Source organism: Netta rufina (genome assembly GCF_964035555.1).
Source record: "Netta rufina genome assembly, chromosome: 1".
Lineage (NCBI taxonomy): Eukaryota > Metazoa > Chordata > Aves > Anseriformes > Anatidae > Netta > Netta rufina.
This window is the reverse complement of record NC_140123.1, coordinates 128,686,866-128,702,437: the sequence shown is the minus strand read 5'-3', so window position 1 is coordinate 128,702,437 and position 15,572 is coordinate 128,686,866. Positions and strand designations below refer to the sequence as shown.

Sequence of the window (15,572 nt, the reverse complement as noted above, 5' to 3'; positions counted from 1 at the left end):
GTGACCTCAACTCTGAATCTGATTTCAATCAGCAGACCGTACTGAGCTTCTTTCTTGAATGTGCCTTGTCAGTCAATAGCATGTCTGCACACAGTTCTAATTTGCACCAGTGAAATTTCTGATGATGGTTTGTTTTGATAATATTAACTGATATATATGTTTATATTTCTTAGCAGACATTCTTAAGTAGAGACATTTTCAGTGTTTCTACATGATCAGATTTTTTTTTGCAATGAATCCTGAAATGTAAACTATCACTGTTAATGTGTCAAATTTGTCATAAGTACTTCCTGTTGCTAAAACTCTGCAATGACTTTTGACCCAGACCAATATACCAGACCATATGCATTCCCAACTTACGTATCATGTATAGCAATTTCCTCATCCAGCTGGTAGCAAGTTCACAACACATGTAGCCTGCAGTGATAGGAATTGGCAAGAAGTTGATGTTTAGAAGAGCAATAAATATTGCTAATGAAACAAAATTTAAAAAAAAATATCTCCAAAACCATTCAAATGATGCATGTGGATGTGTGAAATTTTTACTACTACTGTCTTTTCCTTTCTTTTGAGAAAAAAAAATCATGAATGACTTTCAGATTCTTATTTCATTCGTCTTGTCTCCAGTCTAGCCCCTCAGAGTCCAAGGTTCATGTAGTAATTAATTGAAAACATTTTTTCTCAGACAGAAATAATAGTAAAGGATTTCATCATCTGGCTGCTGTTAAAAAGCAATGGCAAAACTCTGTTTTGAATTTTAAGAAGGAAATGATCAGATCCAAAGTCTGTAGCAACTGATTACCATAAGAATTAATCTGAGAGATTTGGAAGGATTTCCCCCTGAGCAGGAAAAGCCATCAAAAAAGCAATGTGTGAGGCAGAAAAATAAAAATAATAATAAAAAAAAATCATTGAAGAGAAAACTGCATTTTTCTATAATCTCTATAATGAGGATGGATTTGAAAATGCCAGCTTATTCTGTTGTGTGTAGGCTTATTGCACACATTTATTACTAAAGAGTAGTAAATTATACCTTTTCCTTAGTTTCTCATCCAGGCTTGATTATATATTGAAAAATTTATTTTGAGGAGCTTTTTCCATTCTTTACTTAGAGTAACATATAATTCTATGGCATATGATACAGATGTAAGAAAAAAGACAAAACAACTATAAACAATTACCTTCATTCAGATAAGGTTTTGATGTACAATACTTTGGTATTATAACGAGATTATTATGAGTGAAGTTCACTTAGAGGACTTGATTTTGTTATCAGTTCAGCTCAGGGCTGCCTATGCAGTTTATCAACTCCATAGTACCATCAAGTTCTCCAACCCTGTGGTGATATCACAGAGCTGGCTGTGGTGTCCTCACTCTGCTCCACCCACAATGCTGTTTCTCGTACAGTAAACACACCAAGATGCTGTGGTGTTGCCAATATCTAAGGTTGTAGAGTCTGTTTACAAGGGAACTATCATGGAACAGATTCTTTGTATATCTACTGCCTCTCACCCTGGAATTTTCCTCGACTCTGTACCTTCTCTCAAGATGCTGACATACCTTTAGTCTCAATAAGTCACCTTTGACCACACATCTAGTCTCCTGCTTTAATGCCCTAGGAGATGGCTTTATGGCCCATGTTCTTCAATTTCCCTTATGCACAACTCTCAGTCATTTTGTTAACTAGCTTGTGACATGAGACTGGGTCATGTTCATCTGTGTGGTCTCCAGTTTGGCCTACCAAAGTATGAAATCTGAAAAAAAGCTGGATGTCCAGAGGTCTAGCTTCTTGCACAGGTCTCTATAACATTTTGCCTCAAAGCACAGAGAATAGCAACCCAAGTCAAGCAGGACACCTATGTAGGGCCATAGGGTTGTGCATAGTGCATATGTAAGCACTACAAGAGCTTTGCATGGAGACCTTGTGGTATTAGCATTAATGTAAAAAAGGATATTTTTTACCATCAAGTATTCTGGCCCAAAATAGGATGTCTTGGCATCAGCTGTCATTGATGGAAAAGTCTTCGTGAAGGCACTCAGTAAAGTGTAAAGTGCACTCAGTATAGTGTAAATGTTTCTGCTGTGACTGAACAGGCATCTGGAGAACCCCAGCATGATACAACTAGGTTGATTCTGGGACCTGAACTGTGCTCAAGGGAATTTTTCTCTTTTTAATCCATGCAACCTTGGCAACAATGTTGACATATCTTCTATTTGCATAAATACTGACCAAACTAAACAAGCACAATTAAATTGCTGAGGCTGGTCACATGCTGCTTGTTTTGAATAATTGCAAATTTGATACTCTAGGCCATCTAAATTATGGCTTTTTTTTTTCTTTTTTTTTTTTTCTTTTTTTTTTTCTGTCTGCTTTTTACATCATTGACACTTTCATGAAAAGGAGGCTGGAACACTGAAGAGATTTCAAGATGGCCACACAAAGATTGCTGGCACAGAGTTTTCTATGAAGACATATTTACACAATTATCCAGAAGACCTTTGCATACCTTGAACATACCTCATGAACTTGAAAAAAAAAACAAAAACAAACAAACAAAAAAAACACAATAAAGTGAAATTTCCCAGGCAATGAATAAGCAACATCAAAGCAAATCTGTGTGTGGTTTATACTTAAAATATTGCAAATGCCTTTTTTTTTTTTTTAACAGAAATCTGCCAGCTCTATTCCAGCTAAATTCACTTAAAATTTAATAAGGTGCATTTTGGAGCGATGTATTTTGCTAAGCATTCATGTTTTTTTATTTTGTTTTGTTTTGTTTTTGTGATATTATTCTAACACCTGTTTTTATATCATTGATAATTCCTTTTCCTGACTCTGAATGTAAAATATTCAGGAAAATATAATTTCAAGGGTAGAGTGCTCATATGCTTTGAAAAAGCTCGGTCTTGGAGTACATTAGGATACACTCTTTATCGCAAAGCAATGAGAATCAGAATTAAAAGGATATATATTTCAGGCAGAGATAATAATTTACTATGCAAATATGTTGTCATTTGTAAGAGAAAAGCGGAAAATCAATTAGATGACTTGCAATCTGTGTACACAAAAGAAGATGCATGCAAGAGAAGATACTGGAGAAAACAGTCAGTGGTAGGCTCTGACTACAGTGCCTAAGGAAATGATTTTACAGAAAACTCTTGTGCTATGAAAAGACCTGATTTTCACAAAAAGTGCAACAGCTCTCTCATGGTGGGGAGAGGAATGACACAGGGATTTCCTGGAAAAGAAGCGACAATACATACTGCCTCACAGCAACACCTTTTTCATACTGCTGCTTATTTAGTTCAGAACTGTAAATTACAGTTAGATTTATTAGTTTAATTTTATTGGGATTACTCTGCATTTGGTCAGTATACTTTTGTGTATTTTTCCTCTTCTACTCTTCCTTGTTTTCTGAAGAAATAAACCCTTTTCACTTCCCTGAAGTATTATATTAAAATAATGTATCATTTTTGCAATGAAATGACCCTATCTCATGAGTAACATTCACTACTGAAGCCTCCTGATTTCCATTGAAGAAAAGACTTTTAGGCAACTTCTTAAAAAAAAGAAAAAAAAAAAAAGTGGTGGTCCTTTACAGACTCTAAATATACACAAATGAGACTATGCCATAATCCCATATCAGGTAGATTCTATGTGCCCTAACATACCACTGAAAGACAAGGGAATTAAGGACAAACTCACTCTAAAGCTGAAGAAGCTTTGCTGGAGGGAACTGGGGGTTTAGTTGTTTTTTCTTGTTTCTCTCTTTTGTTTGCTGTTTGTTTGTTTTACAGAAAACAAACAAAATGTTTTACAGAAAAAGCAAACAAACAAAAGGTTTATTTTACAGAATACAAACTGTTGCTTTACAGTTTTTACAGTTTTTGTTTGTTTGTTTTACTACATTATTCTGAGTATCTCTAGAGCATTGAGATATTTCAGAAAATCACCGTCATTGCACGAATATATATTGCAAGATATAAAATCATCAAAAAGCACCTTCAGCATTGTGCTTTGCAGGGTGACATCGGTTTCTTTAGCCATTTAGAAGATAATTTGTTTGCATAAAGACAGATCAGCCTATATCCTAGAGAACAGGCATAATTCACTCTGAAAAAAATGTGGTCTTTTTATTTATACAGTTATATATATACATATATATACATATGTATTACATATATGTAATCACTGGTGAGCTGAACTCTGAGGTACTAGTGAACAAGATACACTAGTGAACTAGTACTGTGAACAAGATAATGTGCCATCCACTTCAAAGTGAGAGAGGTTTTGTTCATTTGTTTTGTTTGTTTAATTAATCTGTGGAAGAAGCCAGACTTACTAGTTGCATCATTGTTCTGGGAATCACAGAGAACTCAGAAGGTCTCTCCTTCATTGCAGTACTACTTTTCTTTAGAACCAGTGATTTATTTATTTATTTATTTATTTATTTATTTATTTATTTATTTTCTCCAAAGTTCCTTATCCAAACCTCAAAACAGAAAGAAAAAGTAAGTGACAATAACAGTCTCCTTTGCTTGGACTTCAAGCAGGAGATTTTTAACTTTGAAGTATATCATTGATACAAATAGGGATGAAAATGCTGTATGGCACCACAAACTCATGCATCCATGAAGATATTCATTATGTTTTTGTTCTTTTCAGATTGTCACAAAATTTTCCAAAGGAAACTGGAAAGAAACATTGGCACACTGTACAGTTCCTCCTCCTGCTTACTAATGCATCCTTTTCCATACAGGCAAAAGAACAAGAAAAAACAGTAGCATCTTGAACAACAGAAAAATACACAGAGAACTCTTTGTACTTTAGTAAATGTATTATTTACTTTGGCTTGTATTGATGTGCTAGAGATCAGAAGGATTATTGGAACCATTCATAAAACATAGTGACAAACCTTTCTCTCTTTCATAGCCTTGCTTTGTGATATTTATTACTCTGTCCAAGTTGCCAAGTGGAGTTTTATGTGTGTTATCACCCACAAAGCTCAACAACAATTTGCTGTCAGCTGTGTTTACCAATTCCTTTCAAAAGACATCCTAGGACAATGCATATTTCTCTTCCAGTTATCCAGTTTGGCTTTGTCACACTCTTCGTTGCCTCCTTCCCTCTGGCACCACTCTTTGCTCTTCTGAACAACATCATAGAAGTCCGACTTGATGCAAAAAAGTTTGTTACTGAACTAAGGAGGCCAGACACAGTAAGAGCAAAAGATATAGGTAAGCAACTGAAAATCATTAAAGTGATAAGAACAACAAGAATTGAATATAGAGAAAAAAAAAAAAATCTTAACAAGTCCTGTTTTTCACTTACAGGAATTTGGTATAACATTTTGAGTGGTATTGGAAAGCTTTCAGTTATCATTAATGTAAGTATTTGGTTATACCTGTTTCTAAATATGATCTTAGGTGCTTATATTGTCACTCCAAAGTTACATAAAAGTGATGTTTAAATTTCTCAAGTGGTATAAAATACAATAAAATCTAAATTATCCAGTTTATTCTTGTGGAAGTGTAAAACGATCTAAATTACAAAGGAGAGGGCTATCCTCTCCTTTGTAATTATCCTTTGTAATTTAGGATATAGAGAACCTTGTTCTCTATATCCTTGTGTTATGTAGGACAGGAAGACTAATTCACATAAAAACAACTGATGGATGGGATCTGAAGAGGCAACACTTCAGACAATTGATAAAAATATGCTTCTCATTCATATCCATGTCTTTTTTATGTCACTGCTACTATAATTGCTGATATGAAAGAAAAGGTTGTAAACATAACATCTATTAGTGCATTCCAGGAGCAGAAATCCCTTACAAGAAAAAGTATTAGCATTTTTTCGTATCTACAATATGATTATATCTCTAAACATCATTTCTCCCACAGATTGAGTTTGCCTGTAAGAGTAGCCTTTTTTGAGTTGTCTTACACACTTCCCAAGCTACCAAAACTAAATAGAAAAAATATATTCTTAAAACAAAACAAAACAAACAAACAAACAAACAAAAACCTAGGAGTTTAATCATAATATTATGGGATTTTTGACTCTTAGATTTCAAAGCACTTAAGAAATACAGATGGTTGTCACTACTGAGGGGAAACTTGTGTTATGAAAACTGAAGGGGAAACTTGTGCAGATGTGTTATGCAATTTACTTGGTACAGTCACTTCCAGCACAACAGCATTCTGTAGCAGTATGTAAACTATCATTACAACTCAGAGAACTATAATGCTTCCAGAGAAGTGGAAGTGTTTGACTTAGGTGGAATACTGTTCAGTTATGGCTTGGCTGTTTCCAGGATTTAAGGTAGGAAATCTCTGTGGCCTTGTACATACCCGTAAAGTTGATAAGAGGCATAGATTTCAGGCTTTCCAGCATTGATCTGTGCTAAATGAGAAAAACTTTGCAGTTTCTTGCTTTTATCTAAATATACTTTGAAAATTTATGATCCTTAATTAATTAAGGATACTTAATCCTGTCTCAAACAAACTCTGAGCATTTTTATTTAGGGAGGATTCCATTAATATATCTGTTAGTGACAGAAATGTAAGATGGCCATATTTGGTTTGACAAAATACTCAATGCCCAAATCTGCTTCTCTACTGCATCTGAATAATATTGATGCAGGCTATTCACCAACATACCATTTTAAATGAATTTAATGAATTCTTATTGGTATGATCTAGATATTTGTGTGTCTGATTCACTCACTATACCAGTTTTATTTCAGCATGACTGATGTCAGATGTGAGTCCTGTCAGTCCAAGTCACTGTGCATTTATACAAGTACACATTCTTTATCAGGTCTGTCCATTTAATTCATACTTCATCACCACTCCAAACTTACTTGAACATGAAAATTATCACCTGAATTAACTTAATCTGAAAAACATTAGGCATACATTCACCATGTTTCTTCCTCTTTTTTTTTTTTTTTTTTTTTTTTTTTTGTCTCCCAGGCTTTTGTAATTGCTGTCACATCTGATTTCATTCCACGCCTTATGTATCAATATGCATACAGTCAAAATGGAACCATGCATGGCTTCATCAATCACACACTCTCATACTTCAATGTCAGTCATCTCAAGGCTGGAACACAGCCAGAAAACTCCCCATTTGCACAGGATGTTTTATTCTGCAGGTAAAATGCTTTTAATGACAGTTTGCATAGGCAAAGCTATTTCTTTGGGTCTTTTGACAGACAAAAATTTTCCAAGTGGAAGCTGATAATATTTGTGTCTTTAAGAACATGGTTTTAAGAGTACAGCTTTCAGAGTATTCTCACTATCTTAGAAGGTTCTTAGAATGTTTTTCCCATGCATTAAAAGGCAAAATAAACAATTTAGACAGACTTGAATAAAAAAAAAAATCCTTTCTGTACTGAAATACATAACTTTCATTAAGGACAATGAAGGCAGAATTCATTTTTTAAGATGGGTTCCCACTAATTAGAACCAGGCTCTTTCTCTTTATTAAGTTCGGTGTTTACTTTATGAGATATGAGTTTTCAATATACTCTTTCCATCTTTAAAACCTACACTGTTACCCATCTGCAGATCTTATATTTCAGCATCATCTTTTCAGGCTGGGAAAACAAAGGTCAACTTCCATTAAAATATGTTCAGAGTATCTAGTTTACTACTCCTCAGGAAGAGCAGAAAACACCATCATGCAGATACCTATGGAGTACTTCCAGTTTGCATGAGAAATCACTAATATGGTTTTAAGGTTCTCAGTGTAACCTTGTGTTTTTTTTTTTTCATAAAAATGTATCAAATCAGCATGAGCTTTCCTTTAACAAACATCCCTATTAATATGGATCTCCCATGTCACTGTGACTGCTATCTTAACTTTACAGCTGTTTACCTTAACTTTGAAGCTGTTTACCTGGTCACAGTCACTGGCCTCTACTTATGGTGTATGACTCTCCCAGTGTATTTGGAAAAGTGCTCATCAGAGTAACACGGATTTAACAGAGGCAAAATACAGAGAGAAGGAAATAATCTGCACTAGGTATAAAAGCGGTCTCTGCCTGAGAATATCATGTCTGTGCTACCAAGCAAAATACATAAATAAATAGATTGCAAAAAAAGAAGCATATACTACATGTTTGACCATGTACTACTCTGACTGAAAAGCAACTGTGAGAGTATTTCTGTTCCCTTATCAGGAAACAATTATGAAAAAAATCAGCATTCATATCCATTCATATCTCATTATCACCAACCTCAATTTGGATCTTACCAAAGTCACAGCTTTGGACAGAACTTTGCAGTATCTTGCTTGCATCCCAAGAGACAGGCAGCAAACACTGTCCCTTAAGCTGGAAAAAAAAATAAAAATCTGTTTTTCTGTTTCTGGCAAATATCTTGGGAACAAGCTGACCTCTCTTATTCTTAGATTTTTGTGACCTCTGAAGATAAATGTGGTTACAATAAGCCTGAATTTTTCTCTTTACGGGCATTGCCAGAGATTAAGGTATCTTAAAAATAACCATAACAAGCCAGAAACAACTCTCCCACCGAATATCCAGAACACATTCTTTGAATATTTTGAGTAGCATTTTCTACAATGCTGTGAACTCTTTGACACTACTTCCAAATAAACATTGCTGTAGTGCCAATCTGATGCAAAGCATTAGTTGTAATGATTTTTTCAGAGCAAAACAGCACTTGTGTAGCTGAAGGCAAAAAAAAAGCAAACCTTGCTAAGTTATGTGACATTATTACTGGTTTAGTTCTTTTAATTTTTATAATTTGGTATGATAATGGAGTACATGAAGCCCTGTCCAACCTGGCCTTAAATACTTCCAGGGATGGGGCATCCACAGCTTCTCTGGGCAACCTGTCCCAGTGCCTCATCACCCTCATAGTAAAAAACTTCTTTAGGAACAGGCTGCCCAAATAGCTTGGAGAGTCTTCATTCCTAGGAACATTCAAGTCCCTGAGCAACCTGCTCCAGCTGACCTTGCTGTCAGCAGAGGGATGGTTGCCAGGTGACCACTGGCCCTTGTGAGAGACGGGGGGAGGTCATGGGGAGAGGTCTGGTGTCACTTCTCTTGATTTGTCCTAATAGATATGGAAAAATACTGGGGTCTCAACCACTCCCAGAGCCAAAGCCAATATATACAGGCATGTACAAATACACATGGGGAATCACTCTACACTAACTATGCCCTTCAGCAGTTTTGATGCTAGATCCAGGACTGGTGATGTTTCTATCTTTCTCTCCTTTTCTCTCTCTTTCTCTGTCTCTCTATTTTTTCTACCTTCAAAAATGCCAATAAATGCTAGGCCTACCTTGATTTCCCATAAAGTCGCATAACTCAGATAGATACAATTGTGGGAGTGCCAACATTGACAGACTATTTGTTCTGCGTGTTCCTATTAAAGTTAATGTTTATGCACATACCTTGAGTGTTATCTCACCTTAGTTCACATTAAGTGGATCTGCAAATCTTAGTCACTCCCTACATATTCCTGCCGGTGGGACGTGACAGGTCCCTTCCAACCATAGCTACTCAGTAATTTTGTGACTGCAGGATTTCCATGAACTGCTTTCTGCTGGGAACACCAGATTCTTTCACAATGTAAGTGGTAACAGATACTACGACTCATCATTGTGCCTATGTTGGTAATGTGCCAGTCTCATGCTGTCTTGCATGTAACTTTTGCAAAGCTAAAAAAGTGTTTTGGTTTTCTTCCATCTATCACAGAATCACAGAATGCTTTGTGTTGGAAGGGACCTTAAAGATTATCTAAAGTCCTCTGCCATGGGCAGGGACACCTTCCACCTGGCCAGGTTGCCCAAAGCCCCATGCAACCTGGCTTTGAACACTTCAGGGGTCATCCACAACTTCTCTGGACTACCTGTTACCTGTTCCAGTGCCTCATCACCCTCATATTAAAGAATTTATTTCTTATACCTAATCAAAATCTACCCTCTTCTGGTTTAAATGCATTACTCCTTGTCCTATCACTGTACTCCCTATAAAAAGAGTCCATCTCCAGCTTTCTTATTCCATTAAAGAGGATTTCCTCTACTTCCATATTTTGTAAATTAATTTTTTTTGATTAATTAATATTCGTAATGCCCTGGTATTGATATTATCTACACCCAGTGATCAATAGTGGATTCTAATGTATTCCACTGAATAATTCTTATATATTCCTGTACTGCTGAAGCACAGCTTCCTTGTGATTCAGTAATGTTGTATTCAATTTATTGAGGACATTATATCACTTTATTTAGATATATTTGCAGTTACGCTTACATATAATTCTGATTGTTTCTACCAGTCTTTGTCTCCACACTAAATACTTGTTAAATATATCTGCATATTAACACTGGCTGCAGGTCAATTTTGTCTAAGTCATGTGTGGTCCTTTCTGTCCATCCTCACTTACACCTCCTACTCCCTCCCTTCCAACCCCCCCCCTCCCCCCCAAGAAATTACCTACAGAACCTGTAGACTTTAGTGTTTAGAAAAGACATGATTGTTGCACTTTAAAGTGTCATGTTCCACAGAATATTTAAAAGGGAGGTGGGGCTGAAGCCCAGCTACCTTGTCTGTAGCTCTGAAAACATCTCCCTTCACCACAAGCCGTTTGCTGGTGTTCTGCTGAATTTTGATTCACACAGTGTGATTTACGTGTACCACTTGGCCAGGTGAAATTTTCATGGGATCTGATGTCCTTCAACACTTGAATAGTTTGTAAAGCTCCAAGTACATTAAATGGAAAATGCACCGCCATTGGAGACCCTTTCAGGTGATTCTGTGCTTGCTGTCAAGACTGGCATTGATTTATTGTGCTAGGAAAATGTACAATAAACTCAGTGTTTTTCCTTGCCTTGATGTTCAGGCAAATTAAATTCAATGGAACTGATTCTGTCCTTTTCTGTAGCCCTGGTACACTGGTTTGTGCGACGTGTAGAAGTCCATGTTGTACAAAAGGATGCAAGAGGGGAAATCTTACAGTATAGGCATAGCATAGGACCAAAGATAGGAAGGAGAACTGGACTGCTGCATGTGCACCCACTGAACAAAACAAATTATCTGAGCTCTAACCAAACCCAGACAGTGCTTCCAATAATAACTCCCAATTTACAGTTATTGTCTCCTCCTCTTCCTCCTCCCTTTCTGCATCACAGATTGTACGTACCCTGTGTACTTTGTCTCCAAAAGCTGCAGCCCAGAATTACATCCAGCATTTCAGACTGAATTTGTTATGAGTTTGGGAGGTTTTGTAAATGTGTAATTTAACATGCAGAACCACGTGGATAGAACCTGAAGGTAATTTTGGTAAGCACACCTGCAAACTGAAGCTGACAGATTTTATATATGAACCTTCTCCATTATCCCCCGATGGAGGCTTTTCTGCAGTCTAATGAATCTTACTGTCAGGAAGGGTTTTGTGGTATTCAAAACAGATTTTCTGTTTCTTAATTTCATCCCATTAAACCTAGTCAAACACTGTGAACAGCACTAAATTATCCCTTTCAGTCCTAAGGGCACAATTTGTGCATGGTTATCATGTCCAACTGTGGCTGTTACTTACCAAAATGGAGCAATACATGTGCACTTCTTTAATCTTCTTCGGTGAGTCAGTCTCTTAAGCCCCTGGATTGTTTTGCTGAACTGCCTTCAATTTCTTTTCTTTTCTTTCTTTCCTTCTTTCTTTCTTTCTTTCTTTCTTTCTTTCTTTCTTTCTTTCTTTCTTTCTTTCTTTCTTTCTTTCTTTCTTTCTTTCTTTCTTTCTTTCTTTCTTTCTTTCTTTCTTTCTTTCTTTCTTTCTTTCTTTCTTTCTTTCTTTCTTTCTTTCTTTCTTTCTTTCTTTCTTTCTTTCTCTCTCTCTCTCTCTCTCTCTCTCTCTTCCTCTCTTTCTCTGTTCCTCTTTCTCTCTTTCTCCTTCTCTCTCTCTCTCTTCTCTCTCTTTCTCTCTTTCTCTCTCTCTCTCTTCTCTCTTTCTCTCTCTCTTTTCTCAATTTCTCTCTTTTTCCTTCCTTCCTTCCTTCCTTCCTTCCTTCCTTCCTTCCTTCCTTCCTTCCTTCCTTCCTTCCTTCCTTCCTTCCTTCCTTCCTCCCTTCCTTCCTTCCTTCCTTCCTTCCTTCCTTCCTTCCTTCCTTCCTTCCTTCCTTCCTTCCTTCCTTCCTTCCTTCCTTCCTTCCTCCCTTCCTCCCTTCCTCCCTTCCTCCCTTCCTCCCTTCCTCCCTTCCTCCCTCCCTTCCTCCCTTCCTCCCTTCCTCCCTTCCCCCCTTCCCCCCTTCCCCTTCCCCTTCCCCTTCCCCTTCCCCTTCCCCTTCCCCTTCCCCTTCCCCTTCCCCTTCCCCTTCCCCTTCCCCTTTCTTCCTCTCTCTGTCTTCCTCCCCCTCATCTCTTCCCCCTCCTTCCCCCACTCACAGCTAAATGGCTGAATGCAGCATTCCAGGTGTGGCTTTACCTGAGAATGTTCAGAGAAGGGCTAATATCTCCCAGCACCATCATGCCTTTTGTTTATACATCCACAAGTCATACTGCCCTGGTGCCATATTTCAAACTTGTTATAACTTGCTGGCCACTGTAAACTTCAGGCTATTTTCATTGCATTTGCTTTCAATCTTTATCCTCTCAAAGACCCTTCAATTGTTTTATTTTTAATTATTTTCCATTTCCCCAGATTATTCTTATTGTGTTTCCTGTCTGTATTTCTTATTGCTTTCTGTATTTCCTGCTATTTGCAAAACTTTCCAATTTAGGAGCATGTGTGAGTTTTATTAGCCTGTTGTTTATGTCCAAATGATTGATGATAATACTAAAAGCACCAGTCTTTGCACCAAACGACTAAAGCTTTCTTTTATCCCATCTAAAGCTAGAAAACTTTTTTTTTTAGGAAGTGCTTTTTCCATGGCTCCCCCTGTCGTTTATGCAGACAGGAAATACTAGAGTGTGAGTCAGGTATTATGTAGGCTGATTTACTTCCTAAACTGATCTCAGTTTAGGTGTGATGAATACATGCTTGTTTTCTGTGGTCTGACAATGCCTTGGACTACATGTATATCTATGCTTTAGCTTCAACAGTTTATTCCCTGTACAGTGACATCAGTTTAACATTTGCAAAATAAAGGACACATTATTAAATCTGGGAAAATCTGGAAATTTCCAACATTAGAACAATGTTCTGATTTTGGTTACAACTGTGAAAACCAGCGTAAGCTTGCTAAATCAGTGGCAATAGTCCAGCTCTAATTCTGGAGCTGCATTTCATAATATGGGTTGAAGTAGGAACATCTGGAATATTTAATTCTTTAGATTTTGTGATTGAAAAATCATGTCAATCAAAGCAATTGGTGCAAGAGGATATTGCTGGAATCATGTGATAACTGAGCTGCCTTCATTGACAGGTTTAAAGATTACAGAGAACCACCTTGGTCCCCAAATCAGTATGAATTTTCTAAACAGTACTGGGCGGTCTTATCTGCTCGCTTGGCTTTTGTTATTCTATTTCAGGTAAGTCTGTTGAGTTACTGAAATTTCATTCACATAAATATTATAATAAATGAATTTAAATGCATGTGCCAAAGAAGCCCGGGTCCAATCAAGCTTTAATGTTTGCAAATACCCAAATTAATCTGCTTGTACCCGGTCTACTGGGCTGGCTGAAGTGTCAGTAAGCTATAGCAAAGATTGTCCTTTTGTAGCACTGTAGCATATTTCTTCAATTTTCCCTCCCTGCATGGAAGGGAAGCTCCACAGCCTGCATTAGCCCCTGGCACTGGCACTGATCCCCAAAATGCCACAGGATCTTAAACATTTCAGTTAAGTAGACTCTGTGGACTATTATACTCACAGTCATCACTTGTAAAAAGCACATAAATGCTATGTAGGCTTGTAAAACACAGTTCTTTACCCAAAGCAAGAAATAAACAGAATTAATAAATATTCCAAGGTCTTTTGCCACTTCCCACAAGTCAGTGGAGTAAATTCTCCCCAAGTATTGAGAGTTCATTGATAAGGGATTTGCTATCAATATTTTGGATTCTGAATATAAAAAGCTTTATGCTCTCATCCTTGATCTAGTATCCCTTGACAGTCAAATCAGGCCCACCCCTAATATTGAAATCTGCCTGTCTTTTCTTCTCTACTTCCAAATATTCCTAAGAGTGTCTGAGAGGCTTGCCTGGTTTATATTGCCATCTTCTGAATCTTTGCTCTGACATCAGTAATTTTCCACCACTGCCTGAAGAACATTTGAAGCCACTGGTTATGCTGGACCTCAAATAGTCTGCCTGTTGTTCTGCCAGAGTACATTCCCTGATTAATTATTTCCATTGTCTCATATGGGAATGGAGTGTTCATAGTAGTAGCCTTGTCAGCAAATGTTCTCACACATTTAGAGACATTACACAATACAGCAGTTTTTGAAGTATTATCATTATAATATAAACCTGAAGGCATAATTTATCAATAGATTTCACAAACAAGCAAAACTTTTTGCCCAGTCTTCTTCCTGCTACTATGTTATATGACCATCACCTGCAATGACATTGATGTCTGAGGTTTGAAATTCTGGCTCATATGCTGCGGACAGAAGCATATGTCAGCAGACAGAAGTATTTGAGCGCACAAAGACAATGGAAGTTGTCTGCTGTCTGCTTAGGCCACATTGGAAACACATGGGTATGAGGGTGTTGGAGGATGATTTCACTGACAGTGCTCTTCAGTAATGGATTCTGAACCCAGTCTCAACAACTCTGATGTTGAGAACTGAGCACCTTTGAACACCTGTAAGGAATAACACTGGTTTAGCTACTTAATCCATTAGTAATTTGATGAATCCAAATCCATTCCCTTTCAAACCCAACTGAAGCATGTGTTTAATTCAGCCTCACCACTGAGGGGTAGTTGTGCACAAATGTGAGCTCTTTCCTGAACTGATGCTATATTCAATGACTTTATACTATATGGTTTCAGCAAGATGTTTTTGGTACATACCTCATACCTATAGCAAAGGTTTGATTTTGCTCTAGTGGAAGTATTTTGGATCCTTCGTTCTTGTTTCATGTCTACTGCTCTGTTTGCAGAACTTGGTGATGTTCCTCAGTGTTCTGGTTGACTGGATGATACCTGACATCCCCAAGGACATCAGCGAACAGATCAAAAAAGAGAAAAGTGTGCTTGTTGACTTTTTCTTGAAGGAAGAACATGAAAAACTGAAACTGATTGAAAGCTTTATCACACGTGACAAGCATAAACAGAAAAGTGGGACCAAAGACCAAAAAAGCCGAGCTGCCAGCTTCTGTCAGTTTGACCGAAGTCAGAAAGGCAGCGTTGCCTCCTTTAGCTCACAGCACACAGAAGTATGAATTCATAGGGAAGGATAGCATTTTATGCTTACCTCTGTGATACCTATTTACTGTGTGATATGATTCCAACATGAGCAAGGGAAGGAGAGACAGTCAAGGAAGAGACGTAACAAAAAGGAGGCTTCTTTTTCTTCCTTAAAAACTCCATATATAAGTGTCTCTGTTACATTTTCTGTGCTATCTGGGCTACATGATTTTCAGAGTTTATTAG

General features: G+C 37.2%; 1 protein-coding gene across 1 annotated transcript in view; it reads left to right on the top strand.

Annotated features, from left to right (window-relative positions):
- The window catches only part of ANO2 (anoctamin 2), a gene marked incomplete at both ends in the record, with an annotated part of 184,700 nt that extends 169,339 nt beyond the window's left edge, over positions 1-15,361 (top strand). Inside the window, 5 exons of the mRNA XM_084296494.1 lie at positions 5,086-5,238; positions 5,335-5,387; positions 6,979-7,160; positions 13,400-13,505; positions 15,080-15,361. Of these exons, the coding sequence (XP_084152620.1) occupies positions 5,086-5,238; positions 5,335-5,387; positions 6,979-7,160; positions 13,400-13,505; positions 15,080-15,361 (776 nt within the window). The remainder of the gene's footprint in view (positions 1-5,085; positions 5,239-5,334; positions 5,388-6,978; positions 7,161-13,399; positions 13,506-15,079) is intronic.
- Between the last annotated feature and the right edge of the window lie 211 nt (positions 15,362-15,572).